A 27,366-nucleotide genomic window follows, 5' to 3' on the forward strand; every position below is an offset into this window, starting at 1 on the left:
TGGAACCAGAAGAGACATAGAATAGCAAAAACAATTCTAGGCAACAGAGACATGGTTGGGGGTATCACAATCCCCAACTTGAAACTATACTACAAAGCTACTGTGATAAAAACAGCATGGTACTGGCAAAGAAACAGACCCGAAGATCAGTGGAATAGATTAGAAGATGCAGAAACAACTCCAGACAGATTCAGCCACTTCATCTTTGACAAAGGAGCCAACCACCCTCAGTGGAGGAAAAATAGCCTATTTAATAAATGGTGTTGGAAAAACTGGATTTCAACCTGCCAAAGATTAAAACTAGACCCATACCTATCACCGTGCACTAAACTAAGATTGAAGTGGATTAAAGATCTAAATATTAAGACAGAGACACTAAATTTGCTGGAAGATAAGTTAGGTAGAGCTCTTGATGACATTGGCATAGGAAAAGACTTTATGAATAAATCTTCAGTAGCACGGGAGCTAGCACAAAGAATCCACAACTGGGATCTCATCATATTAAAAAGCTTCTGCCCTGCAAGAGAAACTACCAACAGAGCTAAGAGACAACCTACAATGTGGGAAGAAATTTTTAGCAGCTGTACCTGCTGTACCTCAGACAAAGGTCTACTATCGAGAATATATAAAGAACTGAAAAAAATCAGACCCCCCAAATTCAAAGACTCATTTCAAAAATGGTCATCCAAAATGAACAGACATTTCTCAGGCAAAGAAGTAAAAACAGCAAATAAATATATGAAAAAATGTTCAACATCACTGGTCATTGGAGAGATGCAGATGAAAACAACATTCCACCTCACCCCACAAAGAATGGCTGCTATCAAGAAATCAACCAATAACAAATGCTGGCTGGGGTGTGGAGAGAAAGGAACCCTTCTCCATTGTTGGTGGGAATGTAGATTGGTGCATCCACTGTGGAAGTCAGTATGGAGATACCTCAGAGAACTAGGACTAGAGGTCCCATTTGACCCAGCTATTCTGCTACTGGGAATCTTCCCCAAAGAATTAAAAGAATCATACCACAGTGATATATGTGCACCTATGTTTATAGCGGCACAGTTTGTAACAGCTAAAGCTTGGAAACAGCCCAAGTGCCCATCGACTGGAAACTGGATAAAGAAGATGTGGGGTTTTTTTAATAAAATGGAGTACTACTCAGCCATAAAGAATGAGAAACTAGAGACATTTATAGCCAAATGGATGCATATTGAGGCCATACTCTTTAGTGAAATAAATAAGACACACATGTGTAAATACTGAATAGCTTCTCTAGTGCGAGAAACTGAAAGTGTAAATAAGGATGAAAATGATTAAAATGAATAATTGATAATTTGAAATAGGAAAAGGTCCAAGGGTTTGGGGATGGCGGGAGGGGAATAGGAAAGGGAAGAAGGGAAAAGAAAAATTATGAGAAAGAAAAAAAAAATGAAATCAAAGTCTGTGTAAATAGGGAAGGGTGGAGGGGTGAAGGGCGCACAGGTAATGGGAGAAAAAATAAGAACCAAGATACATCATGTACAAGTACAAGCACCCAATGATTAATGTAAATGTATTTTATACCTAAAATGTACCAGTAAATATATTTATAAAAAAAAAATGGTTGGGGATATAGCTCAATGCAAAGGCCCTGGGTTCAATCCCCAGTACTGAAAAGAAAAAGAAAGAGAAATGAAAAGAACTCATTAAAAAAAATTTTATAACACAAAATAGTAAGGATTTGTCAACAATTATTTGATATCCTTGAGTCATTTATTTTATGATTTTCCCAAAAGTATTTAAAAGTGGAAGTTCTAACTTCCTTAAATTAATTTCATGTTTTAAACTGGGAAATTTTAGTGGATTGCTAATCTCAGTTACCTTGAAATAAAAAAGAAGGATAACTCGGATTTTGTAGAGCTTTCACAGTTATATCCCAAGTTGCTAATGTGTTTGAGAGTGCTGCTATCTTTGAGTGGGGAAATGTATTGCCACTGTGTGTTTCATAAAGAGGTTTCTGTTACTCAATAATAAGTAATGCAATGTAATTCAAGTTTACACATTAAAGCTGTGACTCTACATCTAATTCAAACCTTCAATGGTTTTTTAAATTAGGCTTTGAGGCTTCCACATATTTATCTTTAATCAGTCCAGAAGGTATTTCACTTACTTCCATTTCATATGAAGGAAATTTACATAAATGACTCAAAATAAATCTAAACTTAGAGCCCACATTGTGTCTCCTTATATTTGATGAATAATATACTTAATGCAAGACAACAGAGCAAAATTACTCTGCAAGTGCAATGCTTAGAAAATTGGTTGAAGAATAGCTTTAGTAATATTTTACATATGTTTAATATTTTATTTATTTATCATTACTCATTTGAAAACCTGTTTCACAAAATCATTTTTTGTAAAATTTGTACTCCAAAGCCTTAAATAATTATAAAAACCAGGCATACATTTTATAATTCAAAATTAAGTGAAATATGTAAATGTGAAGGATTAATATACGTTTGAAAGTATACAAACGTAACTAAGAGAAAATAATGAAACTACATCTTGAGTAGTCACTTAGCTAACCTGAGTTATACCAATGCTTTCTACAGTAAAATACCAGATTAAACTCAACTAGATGTTTTCATTCCAAAGTAATTTCATCCACTTTCTCACATATAAGAGATTGGTCTACTGGAGATAAAATAAAAATAAAAATGCCTACAACTTTGATTCGCCTGTGAAATCTGAAATATTTTAATACAACCAGCAAATGCTAATGGACTTCCACTTTCTGATTCTGTGTGACACTGTTTAAAAGTTCTACTGACCAATAACAGTCACATAACAAAGGCTGCTCATATACGATATGACCAATGTGCATTATTTTTATTTAACTCAGTTCAACAACTTTTTATTGGCTGTGTCCCATGTAATAGGTACTTCAGGAAACTCAAAGACAAGTAAGACATATTTCTAGGACTTTAAAGAGCTTATAGTCTCATGGATAGGATAACAAAAGTGAATGAAATGTTGCTGCACACACGTATGTAGGACAGAGTAAGGAAAATGTTTTATAATCAGAAATTTAACATTGAAGGTCCATTCATTCTATCATACAACAAATATTTGCTGAATATCTATCATTTTTCAGACATTTAAGTGTTGTAGAATACAGGTCTAGTGAAACTTGTATTCCAATAAGGTGACGGGTACATCTATGGATATATTAAGTGGTGCTATAAAAATAAGAAGGAATAAGGGGGTGGACTAGCCTGCCATTTCAGATATCGAGGAAATTTTGTGTTAAGGGGGGCTTGCACAGAGACCTGAATGAATTGAAGGGATCAACCAGACAGATATGTGGGAAAAGAGCATTTTAGTAGAAGGAAGAGTACACAGCCACTGTAAGGATTTTTGAGTTTTGTAGTGAGTAGATAGGGAATCTCAGCACTATTTGAATCAGAGGACTAAGCTCGTTTGACCTGTTTATTAGATGATCATTCTGGTTGCTGAATGGAGGACAAAGTATGTGTGTTCAGTGTGGAGGCTGGGGTGAGACAAAGTAGCGGAGGAGCCGTCACAATCACCCAGCTGCCACCACCTTCTGTGACACCCTCATCGGAGATCTCGCAAAGGCTCTAGTCCTCATGCTATCTGTTCTCCACAGAGCAGTAGTTTCAAATGACAAATCCAATCTTGTCATTCCTTGATTTAAAACTCAAATGCCTTTAACTATTCTTGGTTTAAAATCTACAATCATTGTATTCAAGACCTGTATGGTCTACTCCTTCCCTTCCTCTAGATTAGTTGGGCTCCTTCTCTGTTCTCTAAGAAATTGACTGACAGTGTGGCTGTAGTATGAGTATCGTGTTATTCTTTTGCATATGCCTAGAATACTATTCCTCTTTTCTCAGTTAATTCATACTCATCAGTCAGAACCCAGCTCAGATATTCCTTCCTTAGGAAACCTTCCATGATTCCCTGGACTAGTCCACATGCCAACTCTCTGGATCCTTCCCTTCTCAATGCTTCTCGCCATTTAAGATTTGTTTTTTAATTTATGTAATAATGTGATCAATATGTGTCTTCTTCCACCAGACAGTAACTCTGATTAAGGTTTACACCTGTAAGATTTTTGCTCTTCACTGAATTTTTTGCACTTAGCATCCTCCCTGAAGCATTGTAGGCATTTGATAAATACTTATTACATGGATGGATGAATGAATGGAGAGTCTTTATTACTTGGCAATATAATTAAAGATAGAAGAAGGAAAAATAACAAGAGTTGATTTTAAAAGTTTCTTATCCAAATAGTAGGGGAAATGGCAAAATAAAACAAAAAGGTGGTGGATGGGGAACTTTTGCAGAGGGTTCAGTTTGGGAATCTTCTCTCTACCAGTAGGATACACATGGGGCACACAATGGGAAGGTTCAACAAATGATTAGAAATACAACTCGTAGTTAAAGAAAGAGGCTGTAGTGGAGACAAGCATTTGGAAGCCATATAATAGGATGGCTGAAATTTCGTAGATAGATGAGATTCCTGAGGGATTAAGTATAGGGAGGAGAAAATCTATTTGAGGAAACAATCTTAAAAAAGAGCTGTATTTAACAGGTAGGATTAGGATGAGAAGTGAGCATACAGGATACAGAAAAAGGGCCATGAGAAAAACAGGATGGACAAGAGAACAGGAAGACACGGAAGCTAAAGGAAGTAAAAATTTCGAAGAAAAAATCATTTTAAAATTTTATACACAACTATCAAGGAGGAACTAGAGCTTTAAGGGAGCACAATATCAATTTATTTATTTATTTCTGGTACCAGGGATTGAACTCAGGACCTTGCACTTGTAAGGCAGGTGTAGTGGCACTGACCTAAATCCCTGACCCATTATCATTTTAAATATTAAAACATTTTAATATTATTTCAAAGCAACTTCATTAAATAGCTGGAAAATAATAGATTCTCTTGTTCTGGAAGTATATTTGACAATGTTGCACAGAAAGTGTCATAGTACCCATATTAGTGTAAAATAAAGATCGTATTTAGTTACTTAGTAGTGCTTGGCATTGAACTCAGGGCCTCATGCACGCTGGACAAGTGCTCTAACACTAAACTACATCCTCAGCTGTAAAGGTCTTATTTATAGCTACTGCTCCAAGGAAAAATACGGCACCTTGCCTATCACAACAAAGAACTAAAGAATACATAGCCAGAAAAAGAATACAGTAGCAGTAAGGCAGCAAACACAGCGTCAAATTACAAAAAAATATATATTGATTTCAATAATAAAAATAGTGACAAATAGCTGCCATTTATTGTTTGTTACGTACCAGTTACAGTGCTGAGTGCTTAACACGCTGTATCTCATTTCACCCTCAAAGACTCTAAAGAGTTGTCATTGCTCAGTCACAGTGCCAAAAATGGAAGACTCCGGATTCAAACCAAGAATTAGGAAACTGGGCTTTTAACCTCTGCAGCAGGGCCCAGAAGCAAGCTTCAAACCCAGGTCAAAATAGTCCTCACAGCAGAGGATCCAAAGCAGAACAGACTCTTAAAACGTGACCTTCACTTCCTGAGAGATGAAGATCTGGACTGAGAACAGCTTAGGGATGGGACCTTTAAGGTGATACAAGTTGCAGAGAATGGACTCGGTAATACTACACTAATCCTCAGGATGTTATAAGTATAATATCCCCTTTAAGGTCATTCCTTCATTCAGGGAATGTTTTTGTACTGTGCTAGGCACTGAGAGACAGGAATGGACAAAATAGACCCAATCACTGTCCTTCTCGAGCCAACGATCTCACGCAGGCTGGGCAAGCAGTGGCAGACTGGCAAGGGTCACTTACTGGTATGATTTTGGTGGTGGTGGTGGTGCTTGAGCACTCTTAGTGTGGACTGATCAGATTCACAACAGACCGACTCCTTAATTACTGAAAAAACAATTCTTATATAAATGATTTAATCATTTGTCTGTTAAGGCAGCCTTAGATCAGAACACATAATCAGTACTTTAATGATTGTTCACCTAATCTGAAAGATCATTTTGCATGAGAGATACATAATACTGACTTATGATCACCAAACAGTTTCTTTTTTGTCTTTGATGCCACTGAATGCTCTCTGAAAAGTGGCTAATGATCTGAATAATCTAAATTTAATGGGATAACTCAGATCACAGAACAATGTTTGGCCTGAAATATGAATCTAAATATTTTCTGGTTCAAATACTTGATCTGAAAAGCATTCAGAGAAATTTAGCCAAGTAACAAAAATATTAATTTTCTTTTGAAAAGAAAGTAGTGTGGGGCCGGGGATTTAGCTCAGTGGTGCTGCCACCTGCCTCACAAGCAAAAGGTCCTGAGTTCGCTCCCTGGTACCAAAAAAAAAAAAAAAGAGAGAGTAGTGTTAGATACCACTAAATAGTTGTAATTTCAGAAAAATCTCATTAATATGATTAATTTGGGTGAAGAACATAATAAAATTGTAATCAAGTCCAAAAAGCAGAACAGTTTTGAAGAACTACTGTTAGCTAACCTGTTAGCTATGAGATATTAAGTGACTTGTTCAGAATATAGTACAATTATTTTTAAGCCAGGTATGCTATTATGCTTAAGTATACTTGAAAACTTTTTTCTGCTGGTGTTTCTAAATTTCTGTTCTTCAGTCTCTTTCGCATTACTTATTTTGCATTATCTTTGAAAAAAGATTTGGACCTAACAAAAATATAATTCCTCTATACTTGAATTATCACAAATCCCTAATTAATTAGTATAGTTCAAATTAATAAGAATTTACAAAAATGGAAATTTATGCAAAAGAGGGTTATTCAATGTCTAAATCTCTGGAAAGCTAGTTTGAGAAGAATGTCAGACATTCAAATTTCTAATTTTTAAATCTACATCTGCAAACTCAGTAACTCTATTCTAGCATGTTACCAATATAGACATCCATCATTTCCTCAACTCTTACAGATGTTAATGAATATTCCAACTGTGACCATCTGTGTAAATATATAATTTAAGTCACAAAAGAATATTGTTGGTACTTTTAGCTTAAAAGTTTTTATAGGGCATTTTGTTGGTTTAAAATTTTCAGTTGCAATACTATACCAAATAACAAAAGTGGGCTGGGGATTTAGCTCAGTGGTGCTGCCACCTGCCTTACAAGTTCAGTGGCTGGTACCAAAAAAAACCCCCCAAATAACAAAAGTATCCCTTTAGTAAATCTGACATTTCGTTCCTTCCAAATGTTGGAAGGAAAAACAATTTATGACTTAAAAAACAATCCCATGTAAAGGTTCCATAGGGGCCTCTCCTATATAGAATGTTATTCCTTTCCCAAGGGACACCTAGGTAACCACCTAAAGCTCACAGTTCAGCTACTTTTCAGTGACCATTCAGTGGGCATAGTCAAAGACAAAAGGGGAAACTACTTGGTGATCATAAGTGAGCACTATGTATCTCTCATGCCAAATGTGACATGCATTTAAAAAACAGGGCTCCTTACTGGGTGGATAACAACCCTCAGTGGTACAGGGAAGGTGGGGTGGTGGGTGAGTCCAGCTCCAGCGCGCAGAATGAAGGTTTGCACTGTGGTAGATAATTTGAATAATAAAACTGACTGAAAAAACCAGTCTGCTCTTTATTTTCATTACACGCTGGTAATTCTAAACTACAGTAACAACATACTCCTCCTGGAAAAAAATTGTTTTGCTGCTCTAAGTAACTGTTGTGGTTACAGTTGAGTTTTAAATATATATATTTATATATACACATATATACATAAATGTATACATATATACACATACATATATATGTGTATATATATACATATATATGTATGTGTATATATATATACTTAAAATGAGCACATTTTCATTACTTATGTTTTAGTTAACTGTGGAAGTTAAATAGACAACTTGTACTTGTATAACTGAATCCCCAGTTCCTAGTGACTCCACTACACTATTCATTTTAAGGGTGAATTCCTAATTGTGAGGAATCACTCAAGGTCATCTGCCAACTTCTGCCACTTCTATTCTGGACTTACAGTAGTTGATCCGAAAGAAATGTATGATGCACAGTCATTTTAAAAATTAAGAAATAAATCCTGAGATACCTCAATTTCTTTGTTTTACATGTCCATTGGGAAATTTCCTGTTTTAAATCTAAGAATGAGACAGTGCTAGATGTGGGGTATATTGTTTTTACTTGGTAAATATCAATTTTAGGACACATAGGAAATATTTTACTGATTTTGTCTAATATTAAAAGAAAATTTGTTTCTTTTAAAGTTATAATGTGCTTTAAAACCAAGAAACAAAGAAGAATTACATCAATGATACAATTTAGTAAGCAGCTAAATTGTATATTTGTGTAATTTTGATTTTATTGAAATCCACTTACTTGATTCTGTGATGTCATTATTCATAACTGATATGTAGGATTTTTTCTCATTTAGAGATGTTAATGTAATTAAAAATATTAATCATTTACTCCCCCTTTTTGCTATAATATTATATGTAGTATTATATTGAAATTTTAATGAAAAATTTTGAGTTTCTTTTCTGGCTATTATTTTTTATGTAATTATTCATGAAAATGCCTTTGTCCTGTTGAGGAAGAATGTTAGAGATGATCTGCAGTAGTGTCGGATATGTCAGGTATACCTCTGGAAAAATAATAAAGCCATTATTTATTAGAACTAAAACACTTTTCAATCTGAAGGAAATACAAATTAAGGAGTTGAATCATATTTTCAGCCCCAGAAAGTTAGAATCTTGTAAGTGTGATGGATTTTGCCGAGTCCTTTTTTGTCAGACGTGTTTTCTAAATCATGAATACAATATTTACTTGCCATGTGCTCTAGAACATACAACTAAAATGAAAAAAAAAAAGGTTAAAGTTTGAAGTTTGATTTCCTTTTTAAAGGCTCAGGTAAGATGAAATTCTAATAACTAAAACTGATTAAATTCTGGAGCATGCTGGTAAAGGAAGCTGTAGAACAATCACCCCATGAGAAGGGAAGATCCAATCCACCTGCCCTAAGGGATTATGGTTTCAGGTATGCAGACACAAAAGTTTGGGGGTCCATGAATTCCCTGTGTCTTATCAACAGACCACATCCTTAACAAGCCCTGTCTGTTTTAGCTCTAGAATTTTATAAATTCCTCAAATCCTGATTGTCTCTCAAGTCTTTCTTGGCCATACCGCCTCCAGGAACCTTTGTTCACACACAGAGATGATCCATGTGAGGAGGTCAGGGTGAGGCCAGGCAGTAGAGGAGCAGCAAAGCTAGCTTTCATCCAGGATTATCCCAGCCCACATGCTCTCGATTTATTTTCTCGATTTATATTACTCTACAGTTTACATCACACGGTTCGGCAGTTTCTAGGTACATTAATTTTGTTTTCCCCAGCTAGATAACCATGTTTATGAAGGCATTGTTTTGATATTTTTCCTGTTTATGGCCTAATTCCCTGCTTCTTTACTCTTCTTGAAGAACTCTTACTAACCACTTGTAGTACTTTGAAATTTTAGAAGCTGGCTAAAATAATGCTTCCCAATATGCAGTCCTGTCCCTCCCATCCACACCCCAACCCATGGATCACAGGGCTCCTTCCAGCCAGTCACTTCCTGGAGAATTGCTCTTTAAGCTCACCTAAATATTTCAAATTCCCTCCAGGGCAAAATGTTGTCACTTTATTCAAGTAGATGCTTGAGAGGTGAAAGTAGTTAAAAGGTACCTCTTCCACACAATGTTCTTCACTGCGTTAAATTAGCCACTTAAAGCAGTGGGGTAGACAAGCTTATTTTTTGTTCTGTCTGCCTTCTTTCTTTCTATTTTTTTTTTTTTGGTATCTTTCTTGTTTTCTGTCTTACATAAATAATACTTTGTTTTTCTTGTTGTAAAGGTTGTGAAAATTTTAGCTAATTCTCTACTGAAGTATACAGAAACTGAGCATGTCCTAAATAAACCATGAATATAAACTAGCTGCTAACATTTTGGAAGCCTACAGATGTTTAGCCTAAAAATTCTACCTGTTCTTAATTATATGTTGAATACATTTGTAGCTGAAAATCTCAGACCACAAAAATCAAGTGAGATATTATTTTAGTTTTAAGAATTATGCAACAAATCTGAATTAGAGAAATCCAAACCAAATGAGCCTTCAACAGGCTTTTCCCAACTACGCAGTAACAAGAAAACTTTTAGATGAAAAATATCAACTACTCAGTGGCACAAAGATTCTTCGAAATCATTTTAAATGTTTCAATAAAGGGTTACAAGAATTTTACCTAGGAAAAAAAGAACATCTATAGTATTTTTTTAAAAGGTATTATTAGTGTTTATTAGCAAACTGATTACTTAATAGAAATGTACCAAAGCATGCAGTACTGATGAAAAGTTGTAGAAGCTCATTGGTTTTCAGTTGTGAATATATTCTGAAAAGTGGGGGGTGGGTGTTGGTATTTTCATTATGACATTCATATTTGCATCCTTTGTAGCATCACATTAGGCAGATAATACAATTTTGAATATTGCTGAATATCTATGAATGTTAATGTGACATGTCATGTGAGATATGTATGTATTTATAAAAAAGTCAGAAAAATATTGAATCACATATGTTGTGTAATTTTCCCATTAGTTAAAATAGTATTTGATGAGTCTTTATAAGTCATAATCTTCACTTTTAACCTACTCTCTTTTCTCAGAAGTGAATTTAAGATCAGCAGGTAATGCTGAGAAAGACTGGAACATTTTTTGTAATATTATAGTTCTACTGTGGAGGCAAGTTTTTAAAAATCTTTAAGTAACTTATATGCTTAAAACAAAAGGCTGACTAAATTTTAAGAGTCTGTTAAAGAGCAGCTATTGAACAAGGCTTTCAGCACGGTATCTCCCTGCCCCATGTAATCGTGCTATATTTCTGTCATGTTGAAGCAAAAAATGTTCATCATTTTGTCAGCTCTGTCTGAAAAACAGAGAATTACCTTCCCAAGCTCGGGAGATTTATGCTTTTAATTACCTCCTATCTGCTTCACTACCCTCCAAACCAAGAATCAATATAAATAGTCTTATTTATGGGAAGAATGTAAAATGTTTGACAAAGCTGGCCATCATTTTCTAGATTTCTATTTGATACTATTGATTTCTTCTATTTTCAGTACTGTACCTCTTTTCTTGACAGACTCAGTTGGTTTTTCAAACTTACAATATTATTAATTTATGTAGTAATTCATATTGTTTAAGAGCAGATAGAAACTTTACAAACAGCTTCTTAGTTCCTAACCCAACAATGTGATTATCACTGTGCTATCTCTTTATTTAATCATCTGCTGCAGAGGCCAATTTAAGTGTGAGCTTTTCCACATCCTCTGATTACAAACTTAATTTTCAGTGAAGAACATCTTCCATGGTTCATTTTATTTCTGAATATCAGGCCATATTAGCACAGGTGAAACTTAACAGGCCAGGCACTAGTACCCTTGAAAACACACACACAGAGGCACACACACACACACACACACACACCCCTTATACATAATTACATATAGTCATCCCTTGGGTATCCATTAGGGATAGGTTTCAAGACCCCCCATTGGATACCAAATCCATGGATATTTAAGTTCTTCATATAATATAACATAGTATTTCCATGTAAACTATATGTATTTTCCCCTGTTCTTTAAAATATCTCTAGAGTTATTTATAATCCCAAATACAATGTAAAAGTCATGTAAATAGGTGTTACACTGTATTGTTTGGGGGGATAATGGCATGAAAAAAAGGCTGTCTAAATTTAGTACAGACACAATTTTTCTCCCCAAATATTTTCAATTCATGGTAGTTGAATCCATGGATGTGGAACCCAGACACACACAGCCAACTGTATACACTTTATATGCAAGTACATAAATATAACTATAGAACAGTTGCTATCTATTCTGAAGGCTTTCAAGAGAAATAGAAAGTGGGTGACTACCAGAGGTTGTATATATATATGTGAGGGAGGGAACAGTTAACCTGTAGCTTTGACTTTTTTTATTGGATAGATGAGACACTTCCTTTGTAGGGAGGGTCAAATATTAGAAGATGAATGATCTTTTCTTTGACATAACAGGGTAAATTATCAATTTCAGGAAGTAAAAGGTAAATATATAAAATAAAATTTAAAATAAAGTTTCAAAGGTAAATATTTAAAAAATACTCTGTTGGCTAGAGTTCTGAATAACATGCTTAGTAGTATTTTTTTTAACCTTCTAGGGGCCTTTTCAAGTGAAGTACTTGTAAATAATAAAGCAATGTATCCAATTACTAAGCTAAAGAAAAGGAAATTTAATAAGGACATTACAAACATTCAAGACAGATAGGGGAAATGATGTATTTGTTCTACTTTTGTGCCACAGAAAGAGGAAGAAGGGGGGAAAGGGAATTGAGGAGAGGGAAAAATAAGTTTGAATAAAGAACAAAGGAAGGAGGCACAGAATGGTTTAGAAGAGAACACAAGGGAAGAGAAACTCTGACACAGTTTGCTGTAGAGTTAAAAGCAAGCCTAAGCAAATCAAATTGCAGAATTCCGCCTAGAAGAATATTATACAATGACAAATAAAAGCTTGATCTTTAAGAAAACCCAAGCCAGTGCCTCTTCTGCTCTTGCTGTAAAGGACGACTTCAAGGGCAGCATCTAACAGGGTTCTTGTTTCCTGGCCGCACTGACTTTTCAGAGAACCACAGCTGCTGTGGGGACTTCCTGCCTCATGGCAGCTGGGGGAGAGGTGGATTTGGGCCTCGGGGCCAAAGGAGATGGAGGATCTGCCAGCAGCTGTGATAAGGGACTTCATGTGGGACCCAAAGTTGTAGCTTTTCCCCTAATCTCATGACTGGTAAGGTCTCTGCTGGATGATAGAGAATGCCAGGGCCTTCAGCAGAGAGCACACAATGGCCTCTTAGGTGACAGAATGGTGGGTGGGTGCAGTTTGTTTATGAAGACAGAGGAGAGTTCATGTTGTATTATATTAACTGCAGAAGACATGAGGAAATGGAAATAAGATGAACAAATCAAAAATGAAACAAAAATGGAGATATAGACAGAAAACCCCAGGAACACACCACATAAATGACCTTATCCAGATGAAAGCTGGTAAGATGACAAAGATGAAAATGCAGAGTGAGGTGGCACTGCAGAAGTATCAATGGCACACCGGCTGCAACTGATATGGTAGCTGCCATGCTATGGTAGTTTAGGGTGGTCACTGAATGACTGGACTTTCTGTAATTTCAGAAAGATATGTAGTAACGAATCGGAGAGAAAGGTCACCTATAGAAATGTTCACACAAATAGTTGGTGACCATACCATTTTAACTTTCAAGCAAACCCTTAATTTCCTGTGTACTTAATCATGCTGACATAAATCAGTGAAATGGCATGAGGTCATCTCCTCTTCAGACATGAGAGTAAAACACAGCAAGAAGAAGGCTAAAATGAGAGGTAGAGACTTTGCATAACTGAAACCCCAAAACCAAAACAAAGACAACAGTATCAACAAAAATCACAAACCCAAAAGTATTATAGACAGCTAAATTAGTTAGAAATGTTATAGGTGGCAGACACAGCTAAGCCCCTCTAGTTGGAAATATTATAGGCAGTCAGACAGGGCCAAGTCCTGGAAGAAGTCAGTGCACAAGGTAAGAACACATTACAAGTGTGGCTGCAAGCACATTCCTTGAAGGGCAGGCCTCAAGATAAAGATGGAATGACTACACCTACAAACTTCCTTAAGGGATGAACAATAATGATTGATATTCTAAATAGGTACCAGTCACCTTGGTTGGGGCACCAAGACCTCCTGACCCATCCCTTCCAGGAAAGGTCCCTGACTCATCCCTTCTAGGAAAAGTCCTTGTTCTTTCCATCTACACTTGATAAGTGACTTGCTTCCCCTTTGGATCAATATTACCTAAGTGACTACACTTGTAATCTTATTGGTTGACCATAGTTCTGTTCCACCTTATGCTCACTTTGTGATTTTGCTCTATAAAGCTTAAGAAGTGGGCTCTTGGGCAACTCCCTTTCCGGGTCCCCCCCGTCTTTATTAGATAGAAGCTACCTTTCCATCAATAAATATTTCCTACTCCTAACTTCCGCAGTTCCTTAGAATTTATTCTTTGATTCTGGGGAACATGAACTTGGCATATCGGACATATAGCAGGTTGGGAGTTACATCTATTTCCAATACCTCATCCCTGGATCAGAAGTACTACAAGGTAAGATAAAATAAAGAAAATATGAGCTATAATGTGATTCAAAGATGATTGATGCTCCTCAAAAACCAACACTGTAAATTTAAAAAATCAGACAGGCTGGTTCGATATGAGTAATGAAATCCGATGGCATGAGTACTTAGGAGCATGCTTAATCAATTGTGGTATTCATGCTGAATTCCAAAGTTTCAGGGTCAATTCTTGAATTACAATATATAAAACTTGATTTAAAAGGTTAATTATGTTCTCATTTTAATTTGCCTATGAAGCATAAAGAACCCAGTTAGATATTTGGGATATTTATAAAGAATTGTGTTCTGAGATAATAATAATAGTAATAATAATAATAATAATAAACAATGTCATCACTGTTTTAAACATTTGAGAAAATCAAGTTGCCCTGCTCTTATGTAAGAATGTTTAAATTTCTTCCATCTTCCTGCTACAATTCTCCAGAAAATTGAAATTAATTTGTAAATTAGAAATTATTTGCTATCTGCCAACTTTCAGTCTAGCCAAAAAGAGAAAAATGTTAGCCTACAATTTTTTTTTTGAAGTGTGCGCTAGCTCATTTTCCTGGCAAGGCTTAACTCTGGAAATGGCATTTTCCAGCTAAAAGGTGAAGATTCGGATTTAGGCTTATCAATTTATGACCATACTACAATTGCAGTGTACTGATTCACTGGAGAATACAGGGTTACTCAAGCTGAGGACAATCTCACTCTGCTTACACCATGTTAAGCAAAAAAGAAGGCAGCCAAGAGGAAACCAGGGACTGGAATATGCACACAATTGTGCAAATGTCTGGGACTCAGTTGGAAAGCATATTACTCCTGGACTGCAATGCCTGCCCCCTGGCAAAGTTAATGGTGTTAATTTGTAAAGGTTCATTTGGGAAATGTTTATGATTAATGCTTGCTCATTTACATAACACTGTACTGTGTAAATAAAGCTGTAGCCTTTTACTTTCCAACAGTGGAGTTCTACTGAGATGAGCAAAGCTGGACAAAGGGGGCTAGGAACACTTAAACTAGGTCACATTGAATTTTAATGGAAGAGGCCTACCCTGCTACATTTTATATGGGAAATGGAGAACTGCAGAATGCAGTCTATTTACTGTGCAAATTTGCCTTCCAGATTTTTCAATAAACATATTTTCTACATTGAATTGTGAAGCCAATTCACTCTCAGGCTGATTTAGAAATGTTATTAAAGAAAATAAGGATGAGCATCTTCTTAATTCTTACATTAAAATGTAAATAGGGTAATTATAAAATAATAAACTTTTCCCCAAATAAAAATTGCTCAGTTTCAGAGCTCAGTTATGCAGATTATAGAACCATTACTAACACCAAGAACATGTATAAGTCACATTTGTGAATCTGCCATCAAGACTTTGTGGCTTTACTGTCCAGAATATAGGCATGACTCAGAAATTTAAATCCTTTCTTTATTATCAAGAGCTTTTGAGTGGCAATAAGGAAGCTGATGGTCACATGCTTATGTGTGCATATTTCTCCACATCCCTATTAGTGTACACAAAGAAAATGGCTGTCATTGACTGCAGCTCAAATCAAAAGCAAACCTACTCCCAGAGAAATTCTGAAGCATAGAATGAAAGTTTTCATACTTTCTCTTACTCAATCCATAACAAAAATTAAAAATAGAATTCACAGTCTTTCTTTCTTGGTCTTAGTTGTTCAATCTGCAAGATACAGTGTCTATGTCCTGTCCTAATAGTGGAAATTATTCCATGGTGGATACAACGGAAAATATTTTTAATCATAAGGCTGGAATGGTCCTCCCAAAATGCATGTCCATTTTAGGTCATATTACGGAAGAGGAAACTGAGGCCAACAGTGGTGAAGTGATTCACCAAGCTAATAATTAGAATTTAAATCCATGTTCAAGAACTCTATATCAGTTCAAGAACTGTTCCATATTGTGTTGTTTCTTTCTGGAATAATAATAATACATAGTAGGAAACCTGCAACATGTTCTTGGGGTTCTATGCAAGGACAAACCATAGATGTTCTCATTCATACTGTTTGGTAGTAAAAGTTGATTCTGGATTTTGGAGCTTAATATAATATAATGTTTGTCATACAGGCAGTGCACAATATATGCTTAGAAAATAAGTCAAATTATATGAGTGTAGAAGAAGAGTTATGGATTTAAAGGCAAGACATCAAGATTTACATCCTAGATGTCATTTATTGACTGAAAATCTATGAAATACCAGAAGATGGGAAAGAATTTAAGTGTCTGTCTATAAGGGACTAAGTAAATAAACCATGGAACTCCTACACAAACTATTATGTGAGTTTTCTATTGCTTTCATAGCAAATCATTACAAACTTAAAACACAAATTTATTATCTCATAGTTCTGGAGATCAGAAGTCTGATGTGGATCTCACTGAGGTAAAATCAAGGTGTTTGCAGGACTGAGCTCCCTTCTGAATACTTTAGGGAAAAATTAATTTCCTTGCTTTTCTAGATTTTAGGGGCTGCCCACATTCTTTGCCTTTATCCCCATCTTCTACCTTCAAAGCCAACAATAGCCAATTGAGTCTTTCTCATCTTGTAGAACTCTGCCTGCCTCTTCTCCTGTCTTCCATTTTAAATGGCCTTGGGATTACATTGGGCCCTCAGGATAACCAGGATAATTTTTTTACTTTAAAGGCAGCTGATCAGCACTGTTAATTCCATCTGTTACCTTAATTCTCCTTTGCTGTGTGAGGTAACATATTAACAGGTTCCAGAGTGTAGGATATGGATATCTTTACCTACCATATTTAGAAAGAAAGGAAGAGAGAGAGGGGTGGGGGAAGGGAAGAAGGAAGGAAGAAAGGAAGGAAGGAAGATGGGAGGGAAGGAAGGCAAGCAAACAAAAAGTAAGAGGTCTCTATTGATGGAGTAAATTCTTGAAATATATACTGTTATATAAAACTGGAAAATGAAGAAAAGTGTACATAATTTGTTACATTATATGTAGAAAATGGAGGAATATATATTCACATTTAGTTACATTTGCAAAATGCCTGGAAAGATATGTAAAAAAATATGAAAGTGGTTACAAATATGAAATTACAAAGAGGGTAGGAAGACAAGGAATAGGATGGAGCCAGACTTTTTTCAATGTATCCTTTAAATTTACTAAGATCTTTTGATTTCATTAAAGAGTTTGAGAAGTACTGGCATTAGCTCTTCCCTAAATTTCTTGAGAATTCAGCAGTAAAGCTATCAGGGCCTGGGGCCTTTTTTGTGGGTAAGTTTTTAATTATGTTTTCAATATCATTGATTGATATTGGGTTGTTCAGAAGTTTTATATCTTCTTGATTCAGCTTTGGCAATTCATATGTACCTAGGACTCTGTCCATTTCTTCTATGTTTTCCATCTTATTGGAGTACAGGTCGTCAAAGTAGATATTGATGATCTTCTGGATTTTTGTAGGCTCTGTTGTGATTTCACCCTTTTCATTCCTAATTGCATGGATTTGGGTCTTTCCTTTTTTTTTTTTTTTGATAATGTTAGCTAAATTTTTGTCATTTTTATTTAATCTTTATTTAGGTACATTTAAATTGCTGAGTATGGAATTTTATCACGTACCACAAAAATTCACTGGACTTTGGATTAAAATTGCATTAAATATAATTTCACAAATCATGATGAACATCTCTTTTTTCCCCAATGATTATAATTTTTATTATGCTTACTATATGTAGTTATCAAAGTATTACTTCATAGTATATGTCTACAAGAGTATTCATTATTTCAGTATTTTAAAATATAATACATAACTCTTGTAACATGCAGTTTCTGGGGCTGAGTAACTCAGGAAAATCACATATAATATTTAGCCTTCAAATTCTAATTTGCACTGGCAATTGGGTTTACCTGATAATTCAATATTACTACAATAATTTATTTTATTTTCTTACTATTTTATTTATATATTTAAAAATCTACTTTCATAAAAAGATTGATTTTTTACCCTTTTCTTTTTATATTTTCTTAACAGAATTGTTATGCTGACTAGGTAAAATAATTTATGAAGCTTTCCCTATACTTCCATGTTTCAAGGAAAATATAAATCATACAGTAAATTACTCTGAGATATTTCACAAGATTTGGCACACACATGAAATGTGATACTTCATATCAAATTAATAATAATAATCATGGATTCCTTTAGTATTCATAACATTTCAATTTTTAAATTATTTTCACTTTTCAAGTATTTTTAACAAGTAAATATAATTGAAGAGATTAAATGTAAAACAGTATAGATGAGACTGATTACACAGAGAAATTCTTAATTTCAGAAATCAATCACTTAACTCTATTGTTCGTGTGAAGGGTTGAACACCAATTCCTTGGGAATCTGGCACCTTGATATGAGTGGGCCATGACTGGGAATGGCTTCTAGAGAGTTTGCAAATACAAGGAGGTGTACATCTTCAGAGCAATTAGACTTTCAGTTTGAGAAACTACAGAGAGCAATAAAAAGGTGATACTCACATCAGAGTTAAAGCGAAGCTGACAGACATTACAAGAAATAACTTGTTTCTTCTTTGGAGGAATGGATACTCCAAAGGTGTGGTTAATGACTGCTTTTTGCACGGGATCCATCTGAAGAGCAAATGATTAAAAAAGTCAATGCATATCTTCAAATGATAGACCAGAGAGTGAGCAAATAAAAATAGCTATATTATTCCTTTTTTTTTTTTTTGTACCGGGGATCAAACTTGGGACCTTGCACTTTTGAGACTGGCAGCGGAACCACTGATCTAAATCCCCAGCCCTAGCTATATTATTCCTTAAAGTTTTTACTTTTTGTTCTTGAATAAGAATAATAAAGAATCTCACTCAACAGTAATGTTCTTGTCTCCAGGAATTAACAAAAGCAAACGACAAAAACTTGTTTGAAATCATAATAAAAAAAAGACCACATCCCAAGAAATCTAAAGTTGTTAATGTTTTCCCTGTAAGTGATACTTAAGGTGCTTTCAAATGACCTCAGTGACAATTACTGCAGATATATTCATGTTCTTAATTTTTGATTTATAGCAGACATAAATGTCAGGCTCTTATTATAGCATAGAAAGTGTTGATCTTTATTTTAAAATAATTTATTAACTTTCATGCACTATAGATTGAAATTCATCCTCCTGGAAATGCATGTCACAATTGTACACTCAAATTCCTATAAGAGATTGATTAATAAGCAATCCTTATTTAAATATTGATCGAATGAAGTTTTGATTTATAGCCTGTGATTTCCCCCTTTTGGCTTCCATATATCATATATATTCAGAGAAATATACAATGATGAAAGTATTCAGCCACAGAAAAGTATGGCATAGACCCCTTAGAAAAAGAAATACCTCATCAGCAGAGCTTATAAAAAGAGATGCAGGCATGCTTCTCTTGTGGATTCTAGATAATAATCTCCAGCATTAACATCAGACAACTGGCAGTCCAAAAAACAATGCAGGCAAGGAACAAAGCATTACTCATAAACAGATGTAACATGAATAAGGACAGATCAACTGACACTATCATCTGGGAAATCTCCTGAGGTTAGAGTTTAGCTTTGGATTAGTTGATGATATTTGATAGAGAGGAGAAATGAATACTATCCCTGATCATGATTATAACTCAACAAAGGGTAAAATTAGCAAGTAGAACAACTTAAATACACAAGAAAGGAGGGTGGATTGAAGAGCTTCTGAATAGCAAATTAGCCTATCTTTTTCTGAAAGTTTAAGAGCCATGACAGCAGTATATTCCCACTATGCAAGTATATGGCTTCCCAAGGGAGGAGTTCTCTGTAGTGATAAAACTGATATCCTAAGTCTAATGATGTTTACACAAATATGTACATGTGTTAAAATTCATAAAACTACACACACCCTTTAAATCGACATTGTAACTTAAAAGTAAAAATGAAAAAAATCTATTAAGGGTATTATGTTTAATTACTAGAACTAAAATATCACTGAAAAAATTACAGGATTTACCTTGTTCAAGGTCTTGATTTATTAATTTTTGGGGTTTGCTTTGGCCATACTGGGAATAGAACCCAGAACCTCACATAGGTAAGGCAAACACTAAGTTTTCTTTTATGTTTTAAACATTTTATTTTATTTTATTTAAAAAAATTTTTATTAGTACACATTTGCAATACATAATGCTTACATTCCTTGTGTGGAGTTGGTACATGTACACAGCACAGCTCAATTCCTTTTTTTATTCCCTTTTCCTCCCCATCTTTTCATTTCCTTTCCATCTGAGAAAGATCTAAGTCTCTGTTTCTTATCATCTATGTTAAGTGAAATAAATTAGACACACCAGCTTAATATCGCATGGTTTCCCTGATATGAGAAACTCAAATTATAGATAAAGAGCACTCTATTATCAAGCTACAGCCCTAGCCTTTAAATTTTATTTAATGAGAACAAAATAATAAAATCCTCCATGAGGCAAGTAAAATGTCAAAATGTCAGAAAACAATCTTGGTTTATTTTCTCATTTTATAACTACTAATGGCCCCAACACAACCCTTAAATGTAAATGTTCCTTTAAGTTTTTGAGACTGTTAGATGCCCACATAATTTTTCAAATAACTCCTGACACAACTTTATTCTGCTCTTGCTGTTTTTCTAGTCTTTGAATGCTTATCACCAATCATATCAAAATTGTATCCCCTCAGTTTCTCACTTGGAAAGATATTCTCTAGTTGTCACTTGATTCTCTATTTCACCACTGGAATTTTAGGAAATGATCCACTTTTTCCTCCTATCTAAACCTCCTTTATCTGCCTCATAGAATTCTACAATTATAGCTTTTATACAAATATTTTGGGGGATATGATTTAATTAAAAGAAAAGTAAGTGGTACAAAAAAAGAATCTTCCACCTGCCAGTTTGTCTGATAACCCTAAAGCAGATACGGGTGAGGTGATACTTTGATCATTTGGCATCTGACACAATAACTACAAATAATCTGAGCCATTTTGGTGAGATCTAAACTTTTCAGTAACATAAAAAAAGTTTCCAGATTTTTTTTAAAAAGGAGAAAGTGGTAAAGTTCTGAATTTTTGTTTTTAGAATTCCTATAATGTTCTAAAAGTTAGATGAAAATAATAATCATGGTATCAACTTATATTCAGTTTTTTACACTAGTGTGATGTCTGTTCTCTGTAATCATAATGAGATATGTACAATTAAATCAATGGTAATTCCTTTATTCAATCACCAATTTTCCAAATGAATAAAGCATTCAGTATGCATAAAAACAGTCTCATAAATCCTAAAAGGTTATAAATGCAAGTGATTCAATTTAGGAGAATCAAAACTATGTATCTTTATAATAATGGTTTCATATGGAGAATACTCATGTAAATTATTAGAGGAAATGAAATTACACAACAAACATATCTTTAAAGATTCAGTTGGGATTTCATAGACATTTAATTGTTAAAGATGAGTGCTTTCAACACTATTAAAATGTTTATACGTTTTAGATTAAAAATGTTTGTTAAATAGTCATATTAAATTAACTCTTAGTTTGAATTACACAAAGAAGCTATCTGTAGGCTGAGAAAATTATGATTCATTAGTAAATAATTCTAAAGAAGTTTTGTAAAAGGGGAAAAAAACCCCTACTAGATAGCTCTAGCTACAAATATTCCTTACCTTCCAGAATTTATTGGTCCCAAATAAGCCTCTTCTTTTCTAAAACAGTAAAAGTTAGAAGTAATCATCTGGAATTTTGATACTAGCAAGTACATTTACATGTTTTAAAGTTTAAAAAACCCATTTTCCTTGCTCATCTCTGAGTAAAAAAGCCTGAAATGCTTACTCACTAAAACAATAGCAAGAGTTAACATTTGCCAGTTTGTCTAATGAAAATCATGTAGAAATGAAAAGCAAAATCTATTAGTGCAATTAACTTGTAGGTAATAAAAATGAAAGATGGGGCTGTGGCTGTTCCCGGGAATTGAAGAGGTAATTGGAGGCTATGTATGGGCGAATTAACTATTATATTATGGTGCTTATAAAATGAATTAATGAAGCTGGCCTTATCACATCATCTGTTTTAAATTCAACACCAAAATAAGAACAAACATCTCTGGTATATTCACCAAGATTATAGGAACTACAAATCTGTGTGGATTTTTTAAAAGACCATTACTTCACTGAGTATACCAAAAAAGTAATTTACATCTGCACAGTGCAGGCAATCACATAAAAACATGCAGCCGCAAATAAAACTTAGAAATTGGGAAAAGAAACACACTGCTGCACTTCATTAAAGGTAGAATGAACCCAAGGTAGGGCCTATGTGATCAAGCGAGTTGATGTAACACATAATACTAGAAAATGTTTAGACTCCAGATGATTTTCTAGATGAAACTTTAGTAGACTTACAAACTTGCTCAACCATACTAATTACTTTTCAAAAGGCTTAAAATCTGAATTTGAATTGTATTCCTGGAAGATTTTTAAAATGATTTAACTAGCTATCAAATGAGGCTAGTAATGAGAATGGACTGGATACCACACCATTGAAAAGCAAGAATTAAAAAGGATTTTCTTTATCCATACTAGTCTTAAAGATTAGAAAATCTCACTTTAAACTTAGCCATCTGTTTTAACCAGTGTTTGAAAAAGCATTTGGTAAGTGCTGACTACTTATGAGATACAGAAGATCCTCCTCGATTTACTACAAGCAAAGTAGAAACCAGGTTTTTTACTTTTGAAATTTAAAATCAATCATCCAGTAAATATCTCTGGTTGTCTATTATGTTTCAGATGCTGTGCCGGATTAGATGGGGAACTGAGTCAAATGCAAGAAAAAACACAATTTTTAAAGTTAAAATGTGAAAAAGATAGTACAAACTCTATTGAATTGGAGTCTGGGAAAAGAAGTCAACATTAGGTAAAATAATGAGGCATGAGAAGGCAGCAGCAGGTCTGTTTCCTCTGCCCTGCCCCTATTTGAGATTCCCTCTCTTTCTTAATTTGGTCACACTTTAGCATCCAAGATCCTCCCTTTAACAGTGACGATAATGTGTTATCTGCCCAGAGGTATTTACTTTTTAATTTCTTTTTCTAGCTGTGTAATAACAATAATAACCAACATAATAAGATCTGCTTAAATTCACAGTTCTTACTTTGTGCCAGGAACGGTATTGAGGGATTATCTCATGGAATCTCTACCATCACATGAGGCAGATGTGATTATTATCCTCCTTTTACAAATGAAAAATCCCCAGCTTTGAGAGATTCTATTATTTATTACCCTGAAATTCAGAAGTGCTGGAGCCAGGATTCAAACACATTCAGGAGTCTGTCTCATCACCGTTCCCTGCTGCAAGAACCCAGCAAGGGATAATGGTATCATGTGTGGCACTGGGCTTGGGGATGAAAGCATGAGTGTTCTGGAGCTGCTGCCTCCTGCAGCTGCCTATGTGTGTTTGCTGCACATATAGGCTACGTGGTGCTTAAGTAAAAATTCTGAAAAGGGGGTCTGGGTCTTCTCTTTCTGACCCAGTTCTGCTATTCCTACGATAAGCCTGTTTCTTCTTTGCATCTTCAGGAAAGTCATACATAAATTTTGTGCTGTTTTATCCTCTTTCCCCACTATCACCGTTCAGTTTGCACACAAGATAAAAAAAAGTTCTAGAAATACTTAGAGATTACACGTTAGCAGGTGGCAGTCATCATTTGCACCTGTCTTTGATGAACTGCAAAGAAGAACTCAGCTACTAAACGCTTAGTGCTTGAGGGAAGTTCGGCTAAGTGCCAACTTTTTAAGTGTCATATTATCCAATTATAGTCATGCAAAACCAGTAACTATTTCATCCCTTCTTTTGTCAATATCAGACTTATAAAAAGGATGGGACAATATTGAGGCCAAGTGTCTAACTCTGACAGTGGATCCTAGCATGTAATGAACATGGTCAGTACAAATATAAAATGTTCCATTTTCCTGGCTGCTCCACATGCCTGGCGATTTTCCATGCTGCCAGGGATCAAGAGAGATGCGGCAAAGCCGTAGTTATGCTGCTGGGTAATTTTAAGACGCCACATCAAAGAGCTTTTCAAAAAGTTCAGTTTAACAAATGAGACTTTTAACTCACTTCTGTAATGGGTATAAGACTTAATTGTATATTTACTCATACCTAGTTGTCACTAACACACAATCAACCAGCAATCTTTTGGGTGTTGATGTCCCTATTTGAGGTTTAGATGAGTAAAGAACTGAAATTCTATTGCGTATGATTCCACATTCAGGTTAAAAATGCATGTGGAAAGGCTAATTGGTTAATTTGATGTATTGGGAAGCCCACACTACCTTCATCCCCAGTTGCTAACTGCTGTTCTCAATGTAGGGAAAAAGCATTAAGTTAATGAGCTGAATTACGTCTTTAAAGGAAACTAGTGCTTTTCCTTGTTTGTTTCCATTCCCGAATAAGCAAATGTTTGCCTGCGATAATCCATTAGGAGTGAGAGGTATTTTTCCATCAGGTTGCAAAGAAAGTTCTTGAAAGGTTTCCACTTTCTGGTCAAAGTATACATACTGAGTTGGGATGTCTGTAGCCACTTTCAAAGATAACGTGACAAAGGTTTCATATAATATGCTAGATCCTCGTTGGAAAGAATGTGAAAAAAATTACACACCTTTTAAGGAAGACAAAAGACTACCTAGAATATTTTAGGGAATTAATAAGAATTTACCTCTACAACAAATTTTAATAGACCAGGAAAAAGAAATAAAATGATAGTAAATACTATTAATATTTTTTGTCAATGAAGAAGTTACTATCCTCTAAGTCCTTATACTTTATATTTCTTAATGACATACATTAAAAAGTTTTAAAGGCTCAAGACATACAAGACATGATTGAAAAATACAGTGAATGTTTGAATTTAAATATAATTTATTACAGAAAATACATATTGTCATTAATTCCCCTCAAAATACTTCCCCTCATTTCCAACACACTTTTCCCACTGTCCTTGCCGATTTCTGAAGCAGTTCTGAAAGTCTTTTTTCATGAGTGTCTTCATGAGTTATGCTAAAAAATATAGTGCATGCTGTTGCCAAAAGCCATCTAATGTAACATTACAGTGTGTCCTCATCCATCCTATTCACTGGATCTGGCACTGTGCAACTTCGGCTCTTTCCCTAAGTCAAAATGACCTGGAAAAGTAAATGTTTTGAATAGATTTAGGACATCGGGCCAGCCACAAGAGTGCAAATAAAAACATGAAAAGTGACTTCCAGAATTGTTTCATTAAGTGGCAAGAACAATAAGATAAATTCAGATGAGATCAGGCACGTTCAGGGTGGTATGACCGTAGACAAGATAAATTCATTTGAAGTAAGGAAGAGTATTTGGGGAGGATTAATGGGAATGTGTCTTTTACTGTAATAAATTTTTTATTTAAATACACATTTTTCCATCATGAATTATATAGCTGACAATGAACTACATGACCCAAAGACAATTACCAACAAAGCTGGTTAAAAGTTTACTGTTCACTGTGATGGGAAGAGGAAGCAAATTCACCAAGAGAGTAAAAATAAAGGGGTTGGATGCTCCCCATGTTATTTAGTCTGTATCTTGTCTCCTTAGGGTAAAATAAAACAAGAAATAAATCATTTCAGGAAGATAGACTAAAATAGTTTTTCGATAGATGTACAAAATATTAAATAACAACAAGATCCACTTAAGGATAGAACATGTGTGTGATTATTTTATTAAATTATTTGAAGAGATTCATCCTAAAGTTTGGAAGGACAGGACAAATATCTGAGAAAGAAGATGATCTTATTCAGTTCTTGGCCTTTTCTTTTGTTCTTTAAAAAATAATGATTTACAAATGACCCCTCAAATATCCCAACAGTTAAATTGCCATGACATAAAATTCAGTGCCAAACATAAGTCTGAGAAATATCTTTTTTAAAAATAAATTTTTTTATTCTTTAGGAGAAAAAATGGCATACAACTAACCAATGGCTACATGCTGATACTTACAGAAGTAGTTTAGAAACAACTGGAGCTAAGTCTCCAAATCCAAGTAAATGAGTAAGACTACATTTGCTTTTCTGGTAAATTGGCTAAAAAATAATACAAGGGGTTTCCAAGAGGAAAGTGATGAGCTTTCTTGATTTAAAAGTTAATCCACCCCCTGAACAGTCAAATGCATTAAATGACATCTTCTCAAAACCATCTGCCAATGCTAAATTTGAAATGCTGTTCAGTAACTAATCAGATACATCCTAATGTTGAGGGAAAAGAGGTCCATGACACAAATTAAAAAGGTATAAGGGGAATGAAGTGCAAAAACAGAAACCTGAGCCTTTTTGCATATATTCCTTTTTTGTTTTGTTTTGTTTTTTGGTACTGGGGATCAAACTTGGGACCTTGCACTTCTGAGGCAGGCAGTGGAACCACTGAGCTAAATCCCTGGCCCTTGTTTGGATATAGTCTTAATTTTGCACAGCACGGTGTAAATGAAATATTTTTCTTCCAAATGGAAAACACATTTCTTACTCTTTCACTAAGAAGAAAATGATAATTGAGAATGGGCAAGGCTTTTGCAAATGGGAAGGGAATCTAAGTAAAAAAGATTAAGATGATATATATATATCATCTTTACATATATATATATTAACCTTCCATAATGAATGTGCTCATTAAGTATCATAAACATTTACTAATACAAATTTTTTAAAAAAGAGAACTGGAAAGGCTCTAGGCAAATCAACAAATCTGCACCGCTCTTAAGCATCTTGGCCTCAGTCCTCACGATACTCACTCACTACACAGTGGTGAAATGTGGAGGATCATCTACATTTTCCAACTTGTTTCTTTATTTGTTTCAGTATGAATCTGAGAATGCCCTACCTAAACAGAGTTCTAACTGGAAATTCAATACAATAAAACTCTGAAAACTGAGCGCTGATTGAAGCAGGAAGGTCAGACCTTAGACTCATCAGCTTGGTATTAGTACAACTTTCTCACCTGAAAAATAAGAAGAGACTTTGAAGATTTTAGGGAATTTTTTGAGCCTCCTCAAGTAAGATTAG

At 34.7% G+C, this 27,366-nt stretch overlaps 1 protein-coding gene across 17 annotated transcripts in view; it reads right to left on the reverse strand.

Moving 5' to 3' along the window:
• Positions 1-27,366, reverse strand: part of Znf385b (zinc finger protein 385B) — a 423,340-nt gene that overhangs the window by 48,862 nt on the left and 347,112 nt on the right. For 10 of the 17 annotated variants that reach the window (XM_004868149.3, XM_087200979.1, XM_087201031.1 and 7 more), the window contains 2 exons: positions 21,960-21,998; positions 18,781-18,891 (listed from right to left, as the gene is read on the reverse strand). In XM_004868149.3, the coding sequence (XP_004868206.2) occupies positions 18,781-18,891; positions 21,960-21,998 (150 nt within the window). The remainder of the gene's footprint in view (positions 1-18,780; positions 18,892-21,959; positions 21,999-27,366) is intronic. The other 7 variants (XM_004868150.4, XM_087201052.1, XM_087200993.1 and 4 more) reach the window with 1 other exon arrangement.

The sequence above is a fragment of the Heterocephalus glaber genome, unplaced genomic scaffold (assembly GCF_053883595.1).
Source record: "Heterocephalus glaber isolate CG9 unplaced genomic scaffold, H.glaber_assembly_v1.0 deba00000347, whole genome shotgun sequence".
In the NCBI taxonomy this organism is placed as follows: domain Eukaryota; kingdom Metazoa; phylum Chordata; class Mammalia; order Rodentia; family Bathyergidae; genus Heterocephalus; species Heterocephalus glaber.